Source organism: Cololabis saira, chromosome 19 (genome assembly GCF_033807715.1).
Source record: "Cololabis saira isolate AMF1-May2022 chromosome 19, fColSai1.1, whole genome shotgun sequence".
Lineage (NCBI taxonomy): Eukaryota > Metazoa > Chordata > Actinopteri > Beloniformes > Belonidae > Cololabis > Cololabis saira.
The window spans coordinates 40398680-40418778 of record NC_084605.1 but is presented as its reverse complement, the minus strand read 5'-3'; the positions used below and the strand labels follow the sequence as shown (position 1 = coordinate 40418778).

The window sequence follows — 20099 nt, the reverse complement described above, 5'->3', positions numbered from 1 at the left end:
GTAAACCCCTGATTGTTCTTCGAGGAACTACAAATGACCGTTTCTCTCCGTGCGTAAAATTACGCACACGCAGCTTGGGCTGATACATCCTCCTACGACACCTAGAACTCCTTCCTTCCTCTCCCTTCTGATAATTTTACTTTCATCAAGTAAAAAAACAAACAAAAATTCCTAAATAAGACCGGGACTCTTCATATCCTTGACGAAACTGAAGTTGGTGAAGTAGATCACCTCGCCAATGAATAAATCCCCTCTAAACGCAGCGACACGAGGTCTCACTCTGGCAGCTCAAAACACAAAACACGTCAACACAAGGCTCAATTAAGGAAATCCACATCGAGAGTGAATCGATGATAAAAGACGTGTAAGCAGCTGCAAGTCGGCGCGCAAATGATGACTTTCCTCACCATCCACGTTTGAGCTGAGGCGTGAACTTGTTTGACATGTTTAAAGACAGCCCCCCTCTCTCTCTCTCCCCCTCTCTCTCCGGTGAAGGAGGAACCCTGAGACTAGAACATGTACAAGTTCTCTGGTGCGTCCAGGACCTCCCCAAAAGTTTTGGCATATAAAAGCCAAGCTGACCCATTTGTTTAGCAGTAGGGAGTTTCTGCTAGGGTCTGGATTGGAGTTATCACACAGACCGGACCCTACCCTGTATGAGTGGCGTCTGAGGAGAAAAAGAGGATTTCCCCAGCCACAAAGAATCTACATGTCTAATATTTAGACATGTTCAGCTTTGTGGATATCCGGTTAGCGCTTTTGCTCAGCGCATCAGTGCTTTTGGTGAGAAGTCAAGGCGAGGATGATAGTAAGTATCCCTTTCAAACATACCTTTTTTCTTTTCTTTTTGGACGGTGGCACTTTCAGGATGTAGAAAAGTCCGAAAGGATGCTGAGCAGTTTGCTGGAAATGATTCTGCGTGATGCCTGAATCCACTGGGTTCTTGCACTGTGGGGAGTTTTTTTCTTTCTTTCTTCTTTTTCTGGAGATCTGGAAGCAAATAGGATTATTTTTTTTACATATATAGATTGGATTTTTCCACCTTGTTTGCTGCTTTCACTGACGTGCAGATACATGCTCAGTGTGCGCCCTGCCGGAGCGCTCCGAGGGGAGCAGCTGCATTGTCTCTGATGCGCAGTGCCAGGACTTCTGTTCAAACACAGTCGTGCAGATTTTTTGATAGCCAGTGTTCATTATTACATTTTATTCATCGACTGTTTGTTTAAACCAGAAGACCTCTTTCTTAAGAAAGTTGATTATTTCATTAAAACACATCAAAACAGAGCAGGCATGAGCTCTGTGAGGTTCTCCCCGTCAAAGAAGATGTAAAACTTTTGCAGAAATGTTTTTTTGGGGGGGTTGTCACGTTGAACTAAACGTTTTAACAGGACTTGGTTAGCGGGGGGAAAAAAAGAACGGAAAAAATCGCTAAAGTGTGACGTCGACGGTGAAATAGGTTTGTCTAGACCTCGAGTAATCACCATCTCAGAAGGGGCGCGGGAGGCCCCGTTTAGCGGGACAGCAGCGCCACTCGGTGGTGAAGACTGGAACTGCAGCTACACCTATCATCCACAAGGCCCAACCACGCATGCTCCAGCGACACTTGGGATGACCCACAGTAAAATCCCATTATTGGCTCCTCATTGGAATCACCTGGGCGAGACCTCAGCAGGAATACTGGACAGTCATTTCTGGGGTCTTTTTTTCCTGTCCAGGGCTAGGACTCACAAAAAATGGCCTCCAAATTCCTTTGAGCTTTGACCATGTTTCTGCTCTCAGCCAAGTGTTTCTAATTGTGTAAATCATTAACAGACCCATTTATTGAGTTTGACAGATTTAACTGCTGCACCAGTTTGAGAAATGATAACCAGACTGATGATGTGGCGGAGGGCTGGCCATAGCAACCACAGATTAAAGCCTTGCCCCCCTAAACTAGCAGAAGTCACGCATTATAAAGGTCTACAGCAACTTTCTTAGTTACCACGGTACTTACTCTCTGGCAAAATATATTTTTTTTTTCTTTTTGTTTTTAATTTTCATAAGGGTTTATCCAACCATTTCTCTGTAATTGTGTTTCCCATTTCAGCATATTTTGCCACCACTCTCCACCAACCACCAATTCAAAAAATGTTACATTACCAAAGTATAGTTGCATTTATTTTAAAATAAGAAAAAAACTGTTTTAATTAGATAAAGCTAAAGTTAAAGTTATGTTTAGTTGTTAGTTCATTTGAAACTTACAGGGCTCTTAAAGTTTGTACAAATTAAAAAACAGATCTGGAAGCAGGTGGCACATACCGTTAGGAATGCTGTCAACATGTAATAATATTACGATATTTGAAGTAAAGTCATTTTATGAGTTCAATTAACACTTAAATAAAGGAGAATATTAGCAATCTTTTTAGTTTTTGAAGTTTAATGAGTCTACACATTTCAAAGAAACCATGACAACAATGGCTAAAGCATTGATTTTATGATTTTATGGTCTGTGAGGACTGGAAGTAACTGCACACATCAGATGATGTGAATCATGGTTTCAGCCTCCTTCATTTTTACTGAGAATCTTGTCCACGAGCACAAATCTCTTCAGCTATAACGTGCACCTGTGTAGCTGTAGCAGTGGACAAACAAAAGTTCACCTGCGCTATCTTCACAGAAACTAGTTTTCTGATTTCTTCCCAGTCACACGACATTTATGTGTCCTCATTTTTTTCCCAGTCAGTAGCACCAAGCTCATCGTGACGTTTTTCTTTTTTTCTCCAGGCACACTTGGCAGCTGCAAGGTAGACGGACAGTTGTACAATGACAAGGACGTATGGAAACCCGAGCCCTGCCAGATCTGCGTGTGCGACAGCGGCAATGCCTTGTGCGACGACGTAATCTGTGAAGACACATCCGACTGCGAGGACCCATACATCCCCGATGGAGAGTGCTGCCCCATCTGCCCTGACGATGGTACTCCACACCACTCCCGTGGTCTTATTAGCCTTGTGGCGCCACCTACTGTAGTTTGCTCCAACCGCATCTCTCCCCGCTTCTGTCTGTCTGGTCACGAATGGACTGGAGGCCTCCAGCTCACCTGCCCGCCGTCCACCCTGCTTGCTTGAAGATTTCATTCAGAAAACATTTGCTTTGGATTATATTACAGTTCAGCTCCTCTTTATGACGATATGTATACATTTTTCAAACAGTGGATTATATCTGCTCTTTGGTGGAATCTGATATTGAATATGTAATTTTCAACCAAGCCTGCAGCACCACTGCAAAGATGACCTGTACTTTTCATATCTACCAGCAAATAAATAATGATTAAAACATGCACACATTATGAGCTTAACCCCCTGCTTCCGGCTATGGTGGATTTCCGTTTGCAGCCTCGTGCTAAGCTTCACCTAACAACATTCAGTCGTAGACTATTTTAAATCTGAGTGAAATTGTGACAGAGATTGCTGACATTTCTTTTTCTGTTGCTCCCTCAGGTGAGATGCCAGGCCCTGAGGTATTTAGCCCTTTTGACTTTCTATAAACTTGTAAACAAAGTGAGATTAGAGTCCACACTTTATTAACTTCATCAAAGATATTAAACTGCTAAATCTTGGCTTTAATGCTTTTAAGCATAGCTTAATTCAGCTTTTTACTTGTTTTTAGACCCCAGCTGGACCCCCTGGACCTGACGGAGACCAGGTACGTTTCACCTTTTTCAACATTATTTGGACTCTACAGGAAACATTCTCTTTGCTGCTCTGCAAATCACATTTAAACAGTTTTGAACAAGACTGTACATAGAGGCAAAACCTAAGCTTCTTAATATTTAATGGATCTTCTTTTAAATACTTTTAATGATGAATATATCCTGCCTGAAAGAAGTAAGATGCATCAGTCAAAACAAGATGTTTCCTTACAAAACATTTTACTGGCTGAAGCAGCCTGCAAAATTTCAGCACAAATTTTCCGATCGGCATCTTTTCCTTTTTGCATTTAAATTGCTTCTGTTTGTTTTCCTGGTGTTGTAATGTGAATGAATCACCAGTTAGAGGCGCAAACTGCTAAAAGATACACAGTCCCACTCTTATTTTACAAAAGACCCCCTAAAAATAGACGTAAATGCTGATGAAGCGGCTGTGACGTCATAGTCTCTGACGACCTCTGGTAACCAGGTCAAAAGGTTAATGAGAGTTCAAAAGTCACAAGTGGGAAATAGTTTTAAAAATAAACAATTAAATCACAGCAAAGGGGAAACTTTTAGTGTTTATTGAAGACCATACCTCTATTTTTCTTCTTCTTCACCTCAAGTGTAAAACAGAAACATCTTAAATCAATCTTCTGCTGTAAAACTGATTCTGTTAGTTTCTTCATAGTTGAAATATTAGTGATGAGTATTTGCTGACTGACGTGTCTGCAGGGTCCTGCTGGTCCTGCCGGCCCAGATGGAATCCCTGGAACTCCCGGCCTCCCCGGCCCACCCGGCCCCCCTGGACCACCTGGCCTTGGCGGAGTAAGTAACAAAACCCACTCAAATCTATTCAAGCGAGGCCTAAAAATATTTAGAAAAATCATGTTCACTCTGCAGTGGATTCAGTGTTCAGCACATTTCAATAAGCAGACTGGAGGGTGAAGAAGATGAGGGAATGACCTGTGTGTGTTCAGCACTAGGGGGGGACAGCTCCCCTGTCCCACAGGTTTATGCTCCCATCACCTTAGACGGCTTAACGTACACATGAAAGCAACTACACTATGTACAGTCTTAAAGTTCAGCTCATATTTAACCCAATAGTACTTTATCTCGGTCAACAACACAGTGGAAGTGTGAGGGAAATGGTTGTGTGTGTCTCCCCGTACTTGCGGGGTGCGTCAGAAAGGACATCTGGTGTAAAACCTGTGCCAATGTGGCGACCCCTCCACTTAGAGGTAACGGGCCGAAACGGCAGCGAGAGAGTAGAAGTGTGGGGGAAGAGGGACTTTGTTTTTGAGCTGGTATGATCCTTTCATGCTTTGTTTTTCCAAACCTCAGCAACTAATTCTCTGTCTTCTCCCGTCACAGAACTTCTCTCCTCAGATGAGCTACATGGACCCCTCCAAATCCAGCGGCCCACCTGTCCCTGGCCCAATGGTGTGAAAGCATTCCTCTTGCAAACCTAACGCTACTATTTGTAAAATAAGTTTGATAGCAGCAAGAAAAACTAAAACTTTATTTTCTTACCTTCATCAATAGGGTCCCATGGGTTCCCGTGGTCCCCCTGGATCTGCCGGTTCCTCTGTAAGTCATTCTTTGATTAAATGACAGTCAAACAAGTCAAAAACTCTCATTTCAGTTTGCACCAAATATTTTTCTTCCATCAAATATATAAGATATTTATCAAACTCTGCTTTTTTTGTTGTCTATCAGGGTCCTCAGGGTTTCAATGGACCTCCCGGTGAGCCTGGCGAGCCTGGCGCACCTGTGAGTGTTTCTGATAATCTACGTAATAAATGTTCATCTTGGGAGAGATTTATCCACATCAATGAACCAATAAAATTGAAGAGGCTGTTGTGAAGGGAGATCTGCAGGAACTTCTCTGACACAATAACACGTGCCTGCAAGTATCCCAGAAAATATTTGTTTTGACATCAATTGTGTCATTTATTTCTATCTTAGGGTCCCATGGGTCCCCGTGGTTCCAATGGTCCCCCCGGAAAGAACGGAGATGATGTAAGTGATTAACTGTCGACTTTTGCTTCACGTCCTTTTTTAAAAATGTTTTTGATGTTACATCATGATTTCATGCGGTGGTTGAAATCCTTATCTGTCCCTGTGTGATTGTGAAGGGTGAGGCTGGCAAAGCTGGACGCCCCGGTGAGCGTGGACCTTCCGGCCCCCAGGTGAGTGAGGAAAAGATCAGTCGTAAAACCAAGACTTCTGCGTGAAACCTGATAGTTAAGGCAACACAGTTTAGTAGTTTATGTAGCAAACAAAACTGTTTGTTTTCAACTTACCGGTATATTCAACAGATCTAGCCCTGGTTGTGGTTTGTCTTCACTCACTGACATTTCCCCCCCCCTCCCATGCAGGGTGCTCGTGGATTCCCTGGAACTCCTGGACTCCCCGGCATCAAGGGACACAGAGTGAGTTTTAATGATCAGTTTCGACTGTCGTCACATTCTGTCACAGCAGTGACCTGATCTGCTCATGCTCACTGATCTCGTCCTCAGGGATTCAGCGGTCTGGACGGAGCCAAGGGAGACGGTGGACCTGCTGGCCCCAAGGTAGGGTGGACATGAGAACAAACCTCTTTTCTTTAAAAAAAAAGCATCATTATGTATAAACCGTGCAGAGGTAATCTCTGTTTCCTCTCTGAACTCGTCCACAGGGAGAGCCTGGTGCTTCTGGTGAGAACGGTATCCCTGGCGCCATGGTACGTTTAGTAACACCTGTCAGGTTTCACACGTATAAATGATTTGAAGGCATTTAGAATCTGACGTTTCCTTTTCCTGTCAGGCTAAAAGTGCTCTGATTTTTGTCTTTTCCAGGGTGCTCGTGGTCTTCCTGGTGAGAGAGGCCGCCCCGGACCCTCTGGCCCCTCTGTAAGCATGTTTCTCTCTGTAGTCGCTTGGAAACACTTTGAACCTCTAGAGGAGGATGGTTGTTTTATGTGCGGTGTTTCTGATTGATTCTCTCCCCCTGCTCTCCTGCAGGGTGCTCGTGGTAACGATGGCAACACTGGTCCTGCCGGTCCTCCTGTAAGTGTCGTGTTTGATGACTGATAACTGCTAGAGCCAGAAGCTCAATCCAGTGTTTTGAATCAAACAGTATGTCTGATAATATCCTGTTTATGGATATTTAGGGATCTACCGGACCTTCAGGCCCCCCTGGATTCCCTGGTGGTGCTGGTGCTAAGGTGAGTCACGCAATGTCTTGAACACTTCTCTTGAAACATCTGACCATATTAGCCAGGACCAAGGTAGAAGGAACGTGACACGACGTAAAAAATCCCACTTCCTGTTTTTCTGTTGTAATCTCCTATTAGTAAACATAAACAAACAAAAGTACGGATTAGGCCCAACCGTGGATGATATTTGGATTTTGCTTGTTCAAAATGCAGGGAGTCTTAATTTTAGAAAAAAAAAACCTCCCAAATTAAATCCTGCAGATGAATTAGACTCTCAACTTCATCAGCAAAGATTTAGAAGTTTCCTATGACAGAAAAGCAAAGCCAGATCTGGTCCAGCCCTGCAGAGTCCAGGTGGCTTTAGTACGCCTCAACATTTCCTCTGTTGCTTCTCCTCACCTGACTTTAGTGCATCTATTTTGATGTCAGGGTGCCGTCTCATATTATGCAGTCATACATGACTGAGCAGGAAAAAAAGCAACCGGTAACTGGACTTTGATGAGAATCAGACTCTATGAATTCAGTCTACTTGATTCATTCTGTTAACGGTTTGATCCAGTAAACGTTTTAGCAATCAGGTTATATTAAAGGAGCTGTAATTGCTTCCCCCCACAGGGAGAGACTGGTCCTCAGGGAGGTCGTGGATCTGAGGGACCCCAGGGAGCTCGTGGTGAGGCCGGTAACCCAGGACCCGCTGGAGCTGCTGGCGCTGCTGTGAGTAGATCTTGAATGAACTGACCTGGGACATCTTTTTCAAATATTTATTCACATATTTGACAAAAAAACCAACAACTACGAATCATTTAATTTGTGTTATTCTTGGAACAGGGTGCTCCTGGATCCGATGGTTCCCCTGGTGCTAAGGGTGCTACTGTAAGTGTGGTACACACCGATCATGGTTTCTCCATTAGAAGTTAGTATACGCAGTGCTCTTACTTCCCAGTTCTCTTTCTCCAACAGGGTGCTGCTGGTATTGCTGGTGCTCCTGGTTTCCCCGGTGCTCGCGGTCCTGGTGGAGCTCAGGGAGCTATTGGTGCTCCTGGCCCCAAGGGTAACAATGTGAGTGACTGCTTACTGTGGACATTTTCAGCCTTAGTGGGGCTGTACTCTACTATATTATGTAGCTGCAGGATTATCTAAATGAACATGATTTAAATGTGCGTATATCTTCCAACAGGGTGACCCCGGTCCTTCTGGCCCTAAGGGAGAGCCTGGTGCCAAGGGTGAGGCTGTAAGTTGCAGACTGCGCCGATAGCACTTTTTTCATTCAGTCATCACTTTGTGTGATATCAGGAAATAAAATGTTTGGTTTTCTTTTTTAATCCAGGGCCCCGTTGGAGTTCAGGGACTCAGTGGAGCCTCTGGTGAGGAAGGAAAGAGAGGAGCCCGTGGAGAGCCTGGTGGTGCTGGACCCCGTGGACCCAATGGAGAGCGTGTATGCTGCTTTCTCTTTTAGTTCAGATTTTTCAGACTTCTCTCAGTTGCAAATGTACTTCTAGTTGTATTTTATTTGGTTGCTAAGTAGCAATCTAGCATAAACATAGCAAAACCATCCCATCCAAGTTGTGTTTCTGCAAGCTCACATGTTTAGAGCAGGTTAAATTCCCAGGGGGTTTCCCCCAGCTTGAGCTGATAGCTGTGCTCCGGTGGCTGATGTAGACGGTGTCTGTGTTTCTAGGGTGGACCTGGTGCTCGTGGTTTCCCTGGCTCTGATGGAACTGCTGGCGGAAAGGTGAGTTGGTTCGTCTGTTCAGCAATAACGCAGTCCGTTCCAGAGAAGATATAAACAAAACTTTGGCTCATAGAATGTATTAATATCTTCAACCAGAAGCTACAAGATGATCATTTTGCTTCATACTGTGAAGTCAAACCACGTTTTCATTCCTCCTGACTTTCCTTCACTCGTTCACAGGGTGCCCCTGGTGAGCGCGGTGCCCCCGGAGCAATGGGAGCCCAAGGAGCCACTGGCGAGTCCGGAACCTCCGGCGCCCCTGGCGCTCCTGGATCCAAGGTGAGCTTCTGTGAAACCCTGAATTGAAAATCTATGAAAATAAGCTCACACATATTGATTTTTTCTATAAATCTCACATGCAAACCTTTACTCCTTAGGGTGTGACTGGTAGCCCTGGCAGCCCTGGCCCTGATGGCAAAGCTGGACCCTCTGTAAGTACCGAGCGCCTGATGAGCGGACTTGATTTTTGAACACGTTCAGAATATTAGGTCACAGAAAAAAAATGAAGCTGGAAAGAATTGACACAAATTGTTGTAAATGTTTATTTGATTCTGTCTTGTCTCGTCTCAATAATCCTTAGGGTGCTCCCGGACAAGATGGTCGCCCTGGACCCGGTGGCCCCTCTGGAGCCAGAGGACAGCCCGGAGTTATGGGATTCCCCGGACCCAAGGGAGCCGCTGTGAGTTCAAAGACGACCTCCACCCTTTTTCATCACATATTTACATTTTGTTTCCAGAGAGGGAAGGTCTGAATATGTGTGTGTTTTTCACAGGGTGAGGGTGGCAAGCCTGGCGAGAGAGGTCCCGGTGGAGCTGCTGGAGGCGTTGTAAGTAGTGGATATGTTTTCAAATCTATGCAAATCTGGCTCCACTACAAATAACAGAAAAAACGATAATTGATAAGGTCATGTTTTTGTCCTCAGGGTGCCCCTGGCAAAGACGGTGATGTTGGTGCTCCTGGACCTTCTGGCCCTGGTGTACGTACCCCACCTTCTTCATCGGGTTCAACACGTGTTTCCATTTTGTTGACCACAACATTTCATTTGGCAAATTCATGAAAAATGAGTGTGAAATATCTTTTTTGCCCTTGTCTGATTCAGGGACCTGCTGGAGAGAAGGGAGAGCAGGGACCCGGCGGTCCCCCTGGATTCCAGGTGTGTTCTGAGGGGAACCCAACGAGCCCACACTCCCCTTGCTTGGGATTATACTTCTAGATGCTGCCACAACTCTATTTGTTACATCATCCATCTTCTCTTTTTGTGCAGGGTCTTCCTGGACCCCAAGGTGCTACTGGTGAGACTGGAAAGCCCGGTGATCAGGTATGACCCACCAGGAATTGTAACACATTAACCTTTACTTTGAATATGAAACTGAGGCTCCATGTTGTATAGTTTTAGTTAGAAAGGACTGATGATGTGCTAACCCCAATCTTTCTCTTTTGTTCAGGGTGCCCCCGGTGAGGGTGGACCTTCAGGCCCATCTGGACCCAGAGTGAGTACTTAATGCACTTCAGGAGTAAAGCTCTGTCAAAATCCTCTCCAGAAAGGCCGTAAATGATGTGTCTCTGTATTGTGTCAGGGTGACAGAGGTTTCCCCGGAGAGCGTGGTGCCCCCGGCGTCGCTGGCCCAACTGGAGCTCGTGGTGCTACTGGTGCTGGTGGTAGCGATGGTCCCAAGGTACGTTTGAGGAGAAACCAGGGTATGGTGAAACATTGTGAAACGCTGATTCTTCCCTTACGTTGGAGCTTGGACTCTGTCTGAGACTCCGAAATACATAAAACAGCTTTGCGATTTTTAACAAATGGCGTTTGCAAACACAACCATCAAAGGTCTTAATCACTGTAAAAAATGAGCTACGATGGGAGCGCAGAAGATCCTTGTTCGAAAAACAATTCAAAGCAACAAAGATCAGGAAAGTGTTGGGTATCATTTAAATCCCATCACTGTCGAGGTTGCAGACAGGAATATGTTTCAGGAAAAGACGTCTTGCTGTTTCCAGGTTCATCTTGCCCGTACACTTTGATGGAATCACTGATTGGGGGACATTTCTCCGTATGTGTCGACCTGCTTCATCCTGAAGAGGCTTCAATTATTTCCTTGTAAAATTACCATAAGGGTTTATTGATCTTTACATCTGACAGCACCCAGCCTGCAGTACTGCCGCTCTTTATGCTGATTATTGAGGCTAGCTGGTCTTTTCACATCACAAAAACTCATCTTTATTTTGCAAATAAGCCAGTTTAGTTTATATATATATATACACACACACACAGTATTTTAAATCTCTAGAGGGGATTAAATCATCTGCTTTAGTGCTGTTAGATGGTTCATGAATAGATAATTTATTCAGTTTTATGGTCAAACATATATTTTCTGTATCATTATTTAAGACGATTGTGCCTCAGTTAAATGTTTACCCACCCCAAAGCTATATATTCATAAACTATCAGTAGCCTAAAAAGGAAAGCTTGTTGTGGCTGAGTGTGGCTCCACTGTACTCATGTACAGGTGGATTTACACACACGGTGATGCAGGAACCAACTCAGCTGCTGCTGGAGCTGATTAAACTAGCAGGAAGGTCGGAGCCGCTCTGCAGCAGCTCACAATCAGATTTCAGCAGTTACAATGGTGCTCATCATGCTGAGATAGTCTCAGATTTAATAATAAATAAGACACGGTGCAGGAACTTTCTCAGATGCATCTGTCATGTGATTGTGCAGAGGGCAGCCTTCACTTCCTCATAATTATGAGAAACAGGTTCATATACAATAAACGAGCAAGGACTTTCTCAGTGTGAGGTCTATTAGAGCCCTTGTGAGTATTAAAAACAAGACCATTGCATCCCACAGTACCATCAATACATATTGTGTAACAGTTGTTCAGTAACTATTCCTGGTAACTTGCTTTTCCTAAACAGTCGTTTTAACTGTGGTGATTCCACAGAAAACTTTTTACAGTGTTTTTCATTCTGACGCTAACTGGTTGGCCAGCTGAACCCCCAACCCCTACAGTCCCGAGCATCTGTAGCTGATCTCATCTTTGGTTGCTAATGTGAACATTGATGTCCTGGTGCTTGTGTGCAGGGTGAGCCTGGTGTCGGTGGTGCCCCCGGTGGTGTGGGAGCCCCTGGTATGCAGGGAATGCCCGGCGAGAGAGGAGCCAGCGGCATGTCCGGTGCCAAGGGAGAGAGAGTGAGTACCACGACTACATACCGTATCTTTGTTAGGAGATGTTTTAAGGATGGACACTGTCCGCCTACAACATCATTTTAACTTCTCCACAACATTTCTGTCTCTCTAGGGTGATGGCGGCGCTAAGGGACTTGATGGTGCACCTGGCAAAGATGGCGGGCGTGGTATGACCGGCGCTATCGGAGTCCCCGGACCTCCTGGTGCTCAGGGTGAGAAGGTGAGATCCAGGGAAGTTTTCATTTGACCCACAGGTTCATGGTTCTGATGAACTTTTGCATGATTTTTAGGTATTTTTAGGTTTCAGGTGTTAACCTGATGTAAAAATAGTATCTTTTTAGGCATTCCTGTGATTTTATCAAAAATACCACATCTCATATGTTTAGTGTAATATCTAAGATGTATTAAAAAGGATATGCTGTGTGTTAATATGATACCTGCATGTTGGTGTTTTGGTCATTAATGCCTTCTGACCTCTAGTTTTTTTTCCACCTCTGATTTCAGGGTGAGGGCGGACCTCCTGGAGTTTCTGGACCTACCGGTCCTCGCGGTTCCCCTGTAAGTTCTTCTACAAACTTATACGCCAATTAACACTGAAATAATCAACCGCTTTCAAAAGATAGATGTGATTCCTCAGTGAATGATTGCTTTGGACACTGTCTTCACGTGATAACATGAACTTTGTTCATCTTCCAACAGGGTGACCGTGGAGAGAATGGACCTGCTGGACCCGCTGGATTTGCTGGACCTCCTGTGAGTAGGACACTGGGCCTGATTTCTGACCAGAGCTGGGACAAGAAAGCAGACGTCAGTGTTGTCTCTTGAACCTTTTCTTCAGGGTGCTGATGGTCAGCCTGGTGCCAAGGGAGAGAGTGGTGACTCTGGACCCAAAGGAGATGCTGGTGCCCCTGGACCCGGTGGACCCGTCGGAGGTTCTGGACCTCAGGTTGATTCATGCACAAAATATGCTATTACCTTTCACATAACCCCCCCCCCAAAAAAAAAATGATTGCATGATATTTACATTACATTGTGTATATTTCTTATTGGACTGAAATTTACTTAAAATCTTTCTTTCCTCAGGGACCTGCTGGTCCTGCTGGACCCAAAGGTGCTCGCGGTGGTGCTGGATCTCCTGTAAGTATTCATCAGAAAGCTGATATTTTATAGATTTAGACGACACAAACCACAGTGATGGTGAGAACAGGGACATGGACTACTTTTAATGTAAAAGTCAACCAGTTAAACTGCTGTTTCTCTTCCACACTTTTGAGATATTGGGCCACGTGGCCTTAAAAACAATAAAAACATTGTTATTGTTGACTAGCAAAATGGGAAAAGCATAAAATATTTATTAGGATACAAAAACACTCATACAATCATTTTGTATTATTGAAATGTGTCGCTCATTAAGTTTGATTTAGCTCAACAAAGTGTGTGTTTTTGTAGGGTGCTACTGGTTTCCCTGGACCCGCTGGCAGAGTTGGACCTCCTGGCCCATCTGTGAGTTCCCCCACACGCCTGATGACCTGGGGTTCAGTCTGAGAGCTCCCCGGGCAGCAACAATCCCTAGCGGTCAACTCCTGAGCCACCTGTGTCTTAACATCCCACCCATGTTTTCAGGGCGCTGGTGGACCCCCCGGACCTTCCGGACCCGTTGGCAAAGACGGACCCAGAGGAGGTCGCGGTGAGACTGGTGCTGCTGGTCGCCCCGGAGAGGTCGGTGGTGTCGGAGCTCCTGGACTCTCCGGAGAGAGGGGATCCTCTGGCCCCGATGGAGCCCTCGTAAGTGTTCAGTTAGCATCGTGATCGCTGAGAACAACTCCACCACTCAGTCCCTCAATATGAATAATTGCCTGCTCACTGAACACGTTGTCCTTCATCGCAGGGTCCCGCTGGTCTCCCTGGACCCCAAGGTATTTCTGGCCCCCGTGGTATTGTAGGTCTCCCTGGTCAGCGTGGAGAGCGCGGTTTCTCCGGTCTGCCCGGACCTTCTGTGAGTACTCTTCCAGTCTATCCACTTCAAATCTTTGATTGATGAACAAATAATCTGTTCCAATTCCCTCTTGTGGGGGAAAATAAAAGTTTTCAACGTGTAACTTGCGCACAACATTGTCCTTTATTGGAAAAGCCCGCAGGGGCTTTCTCTGAGCGTCCGTCCGCCTCCAGATAACCGGCCCTCTCTGCTTTTTAGGGTGAGCCTGGAAAGCAGGGACCCTCTGGACAACTTGGTGAGCGTGGACTCCCCGGACCCGCCGGACCCCCCGGACTGTCTGGTGCTACTGGAGAGGCTGGTCGCGAGGTACGAGGTCTTGCTTTGGCAGATACTGATGTTTAGTTCATTGGCTGAAGGGTATGCATCCGTAGTTCACTGTTGTTCAGGGATGACCCACCTCCTCTGATGCTCTTCCACAGGGATCCCAAGGTCACGATGGTGCCCCTGGTCGGGATGGACCTCCCGGACCCAAGGTAATCCCCTTCCAAAGGACTCATCTTTATCATATTCAAGGACTACAGCAATGTCAAAATATCAAATCTGCTTCTTAAAAAGATAAATAATAAAGTGGTGATGTGCATCTTTAGGGAGACCGTGGTGAGGGCGGTAATGCTGGACCCCCTGGAGCTCCTGGCGCTCCTGGAGCCCCTGGTGCTGTTGGTCCCTCTGGCAAAACTGGTGACCGTGGAGAGAGTGTAAGTTTCTTCTCCTTCTTCTGCAACCTTTTTTTACACCCTTTGCAGGATGAACCAAATCAATGTGGCGTGTATTTTCACCGTAACTTCATTTTTGCTGTCTCTTTTTGTTTCAGGGTTCCGCTGGTCCCGCCGGTCCTTCCGGCCCTGCTGGTGCCCGTGGTGGTGCTGTACGTTCTCTAACACTTGACATGATCCATTCGCATTTTCTTTCATACGCAATAATTTAGCCGTGTGGCCCCAGATCTGCCTCAGTGTGTGATGGCCGTCTTGCACATGTTCTTCCCCCCAGGGCCCCGCTGGTGGTAAGGGAGACAGAGGAGAGGCTGGTGAGGCTGGAGATAGAGGCCACAAGGGACACAGAGGATTCAGCGGCATGCAGGGTCTCCCCGGAACTGCTGTGAGTAGATTTTTCACCCTCTGAAAGACATGAAATTCTTCCAATTTACATGCAAGACTTGATGCTGTCACAGTTTTTTTGCATCAAAGGATGTTTCTTTTACTTCAGCTGTTATAAACTATATCTAATGCTGGTACTTCACATGTTTCTAGGGAGGTCCTGGAGAGAGAGGACCTGCTGGTGCCTCTGGACCTGCCGGACCCCGAGTAAGTCCAGCTGTTTTAATATGTCGTTGATTAGCATTATCCATCTGGATTCGTCATCGTGTCAAAAAAGATAGCTATATGGATATTCATTTGCAATAAAATAGCGATCCGTGCGGATGTTTCCGTCCAGTGATCATGGGGTTTTGCTTCATAGGGACCTTCTGGAAGCAGCGGCTCCCCTGGTAAGGATGGCATGAACGGTCTGCCCGGACCCGTCGGACCCCCTGGACCTCGTGGTCGCAATGGAGAGATGGGACCTGCTGTAAGCTCCACTGTTGTCTTTCCTCACGTTGCACCTTTCGCAATGTGTCGGCAGTTTGTCAGACTCTTGTTTGTGGATGACAGGGTCCTCCTGGACCTCCCGGACCCGCCGGACCCCCCGGAGCTCCCGGTGGCGGATTTGACTTCGTCAGCCAGCCCATCCAGGAGAAGGCCCCCGATCCCATGCGTGGAGGCTACCGTGCCGACGACCCCAACATGCTGCGCGACCGCGACATGGAGGTTGACGTCACCCTCAAGACCCTGACCCAGAAGGTGGAGAAGATCCGCAGCCCCGACGGTACCCAGAAGAGCCCTGCACGCACCTGCCGTGACCTGAGGATGTGCCACCCCGAGTGGAAGAGCGGTGAGTGCAGACCCGGGATCTGGGACCGGGAACCAAGCGTGAGCTCACTGTGACACTCTTCCATGGTCTTGTATTCCAGGCATGTACTGGGTTGATCCCAACCAGGGATCCGCTCTGGACGCCATCCAGGTCCACTGCAACATGGAGACTGGCGAGACCTGCATCCACCCCAGCGAGTCCAGCATCCCCATGAAGAACTGGTACCGCAGCAAGAACATCAGAGAGAAGAAGCACGTCTGGTTCAGCGAGTCCATGACCGGTGGATCCCAGGTGGGAAGGCTGTCCGCAAAATAACGCTAGATTTTACTCAAAACTGTACCGACGAGCAACTGACACCATGCCTTTGCTTCCCTCCGACACGCAGTTCCAGTATGGCGGCAACGGCGCTGACGCCGAGGATGTCAACATCCAGATCTCCTTCATGCGCCTCATGTCCAACCAGGCCTCTCAGAACATCACATACCACTGCAAGAACAGCATCGCCTACATGGACTCTTCCTCCGGCAACCTGAAGAAGGCCCTGCTTCTCCAGGGCTCCAACGACGTGGAGATCAGAGCGGAGGGCAACAGCCGCTTCACATACAGCGTCAGCGAGGACGGCTGCACGGTGAGTCCCCCCTACGTTTGATGAATGTTCCCAAACCGCCCACAGCTGATTTGATTTTTTTATTTAGCACATATTAAAAAGTCAGTAATACCATAAAAAAACAGTAGACAGCATATATGCAAGGAGGTCCAACAAACCCTCTAGGGGCTTGACGAGAGGACTTCCTTAAATGAGCATAAAAATGGACATTATCATGGACATTAATGCATATCATACGCAGCACACACACGGCACACACACATACACACAAAGAAAAGAAAAAAGTACATACCCAAAAAAATAAAAAAACTACACTACTGTATAAAAATGAGGAAAAAAGACAAATGTGAGTAAGTAGAAGTTTACATCATATTATTAAGCTATTGATATAGCTAAATATGTTTCACAGATTTTTTAAATAATTCATGAGAAAGTTTGACAAGGTGGGGAGGAAGTGAATTCCACATCTTTGAACTTCTGCAAGAGATCTTAAATTAAGACGTAATAGTTAGTGATTGTGGGGGCCGAAGCTGGGAGGCTTTACGGGTTGAAGAATTATGAAATTCATTGTTCGCGGAAAAGAAATTGTGAAAAAAGTTAGCAAGAGTTTTATTTAAAGAACCATATACAAATTGAGCAATTTGGAGGTTATTAATGTGATAGATATTAAGCTGTTATTCCCAAGCACTGTCTTGACTGTTTCTCCTCTCCACTCCCCTCCACAGTCACACACTGGCACATGGGGCAAGACAGTCATCGACTACAAGACATCAAAAACATCCCGCCTGCCCATCATTGACATTGCTCCTATGGATGTTGGTGCACCCGATCAGGAATTTGGCGTCCAAATTGGCCCCGTTTGCTTCTTGTAAAAATGAAAGAAACATGGACATGACATTGTTGTTTTTTTTTCTAGCAGTCATCTCTAAACCCCATTTTTCTATACAATAAAACTCATTCGGCTGCCATTGGGCCACATGCTTTAAAAACCACTCTACTGAAGACGGTGTTTGTGCTTTTCCAATTATGAGAAGTTTTTGGGACTGCTGCGTCAACTGAAACCAACCACGAGGACACTTTTAAGAGAATCTTTTGCTCCCACTGGCAACAAGAAAATAATGTATACTTGTGTAAAAAAGAAAAAAAGAAAAAATTTCCCCTTGGAAATTGAGAAAAGAAAGTTCTCCACATGCCATGAAACACAGGTGACCTTTGCCATTTTCTACCACTGCAGAAGGACATTGAAAACAACAAGTGATATGTACCATTTTTCTGGTGTTAAATAAATTGTAAAAAGTGTGCAGTGTCTTCTTGATCTGACTTCAAAAACGTAAAGGAAAAAAAAAACACCTCAACCTTGGTCAAACCAGCAAAGACCAACGACAGAGCAAGACAAAGACGCTCGTCTCCACTGCAATACGTAGATGGCTACCTCACCCACGATGTTGTCTTAGATGAGAACATTTTACACCAAGTCTTTTTTTGGGGGTAAATTAAAAACATTCAAAGGTGCTATTACCAACTCCACAAGGTTCCGGTTCGTTTTTGGTATTTGATGGTGAAACTCTCACGGTCATACTGTAATTATTGCCACTAATGCCTGCAAACCTTTGGTGCTATGAAATTGACTGTCTTGTTGTCTTTGCAGTGCAATTTGTTTCTTCTAAAGTTTTGGTGTGTTAACACAGGTCCTCTGAAAGGGAGACCACTGCAGATGTAATGCATACAACCATGTCTTTGTAGATGCAAGCAAGTGACTCTGGTTAATTCACATGTCCCTGCCCATGTGTTCATTGTTGGTCCTTCTGTGCCCTGCCCCACCCCCCCCCCCCCTCCTCTCCCCCGGAAAACTACTTTTTACTATAAACAAAAAAAAAAGAAGAAAAATCAGCACACGTCTCCCACCCTGTTGTTTATGTTGTATGTTGATGTCTTTTTTTTTTCGCGAAGGTTTTCTTAAAAAAGGATTTCAAGCAGACCCACTTTCATGATTTGAAAAGAGAGATTCTGTACTTATTTTGTACATGTATAATAAATTGAGATGTTTTTAATTATTTTGGGTGCTGAAATAAAGCATGTGAAGTGGTCTACTCAGTGGCAGAGTTTTCACTTTTTTTGTGTGACTGTTGTGCAACTGATGTTTGATTGAGAAAACACAGCGTGAAGCTGTACGACCCCCTTCTATTTGCAGAGCAAGGATCTTTGGCAGAAAAGATGCTTAAGCGTTTAACCTTATGTGCTAAAACCAACTGTTTCACAACAGTTACACTGAATAAAGTGAAAACTTTCTCTTTATGCACATGATTGCTCCAAGTGATCAGTTGTGCTGCTGATATTTAGTTTAGTCTTTTTAATCAAGGAGTAGCTCATGCATTTGTCACAATCAACAGCAGGACAACAAATAGCATTTTTAAACAATCACTTATGTCCGACTAATAAGAGGAATGAAGGTGGAGCATTAGCACCCCCTTGTGGGTAGAAAGTGTAACAACAGCTGCTTTTGTGATGGCCTAGTGGGGTTTCTCTTTTTTTTTTAAATACATATACAGTGGGGCAAAAAAGTATTTATTCAGACACCAATTGTGCAAGTTCTCCTACTTAAAACGATGAGAGAGGCCTGTAATTTCCATCACAGGTATATCTCAACTATGAGACAAAATGGGGAAAAAAAATCCAGAAAATCACATTGTCTGATTTTTAAAGAATGTGTTTGCAAATTATAGTGGAAAATAAGTATTTGGTCTCAATACTTTGTTATATACCCTTTGTTGGCAATGGCAGAGGTCAAACGAGTGGAGGACAGAGGAGCCTCTTAAAGAAGAAGTTACAGGTCTGTGAAAGCCAGAAATCTTGCTTGTTTGTCGGTGACCAAATACTTATTTTACCGAGGAATTTGCCAATTAATTCAGTAAAAATCCTACAATGTGATTTCCTGGATTCTTTCCCTCTATTCTGTCTCTCATATTTGAAGTTACCTATGATGAAAATTACAGGCCTCTCTCAACTTTTTAAGTGGGAGAACTTGCACAATTGGTGGCTGACTAAATACTTTTTTGTCCCACTGTACGTCTCAAATTACACTTTAACTTCTGATATGACAACGAAAAAGATGTAAAAGATGTTGTTTTTTTATGTAGTTGTTCATCCAAGAGTGTTGCTCATAAACATATGAAGTTATTCAGAGTATTCTCAAAAAGATAGCAGTAAAAAAAACTAAATATGAGTGCTTCCTCTAATGACTGTGATAACAAATGCGAGCCTATGTCCTGATGTTGTGATGTGCAATTAAGAATCTGCATCTTTGTCTCCCATTGTGCACAGATGAGGTGAAAGCTGCTAATCCTCATGATTTTTAAAGCTCCTTGGAAAAGCAAAAACCCACCGATTCTCAGTTCAGTTGATATAATTTAAAACACTGGATTCAAACTTTCTTTGCTGAACAGATTGGACAAAAGCAAGGGTTAGGGTTAAGTTTATGAAGTGTTCTTCTAGGCATCCAAGAGAATCTGGGGCCAAATATGGGAATGTTGTCTCCTTCTGCTTTAATTACTGGTTCAAAATGTCCCAAAAGACGGGTTCACAGTTCTGGGAAGTCAGGTGCAGGTGCCGGGACAGCTTAAACTGCTGAGAAGCAGGGAATCAAGTATTACAAAAACTGTGAAATTCAAAGGTATGCATTTGATTTGACTCTTCTGGATATTACAATTACAATAAGAGGCCATCTTTTCTAGAAAAAACCCCAATCTGGAATGTATAAGTCATCAAGACGGGCAAAAGAAACTCACAAACACACTACAACAACGTGA

General features: G+C 44.9%; 1 protein-coding gene across 1 annotated transcript; it reads left to right on the top strand.

Annotated features, from left to right (window-relative positions):
- Window positions 1-587: 587 nt before the first annotated feature.
- On the top strand, window positions 588-18387 carry col1a1b (collagen, type I, alpha 1b). Its single transcript, XM_061708631.1, has 51 exons — window positions 588-808; window positions 2764-2955; window positions 3480-3499; window positions 3649-3684; window positions 4403-4495; window positions 5042-5110; window positions 5213-5257; window positions 5387-5440; window positions 5636-5689; window positions 5806-5859; window positions 6049-6102; window positions 6190-6243; window positions 6348-6392; window positions 6508-6561; window positions 6673-6717; window positions 6822-6875; window positions 7482-7580; window positions 7695-7739; window positions 7827-7925; window positions 8044-8097; window positions 8194-8301; window positions 8545-8598; window positions 8779-8877; window positions 8976-9029; window positions 9179-9277; window positions 9371-9424; window positions 9521-9574; window positions 9698-9751; window positions 9863-9916; window positions 10044-10088; window positions 10176-10274; window positions 11681-11788; window positions 11898-12005; window positions 12290-12343; window positions 12485-12538; window positions 12624-12731; window positions 12869-12922; window positions 13235-13288; window positions 13409-13570; window positions 13674-13781; window positions 13980-14087; window positions 14201-14254; window positions 14369-14476; window positions 14593-14646; window positions 14769-14876; window positions 15029-15082; window positions 15237-15344; window positions 15428-15707; window positions 15787-15977; window positions 16072-16314; window positions 17019-18387. Exons 1-51 carry the CDS (start codon window positions 727-729, stop codon window positions 17163-17165), a joined length of 4341 nt encoding a protein of 1446 aa, XP_061564615.1. The 5' UTR covers window positions 588-726; the 3' UTR covers window positions 17166-18387.
- Window positions 18388-20099: the final 1712 nt, after the last annotated feature.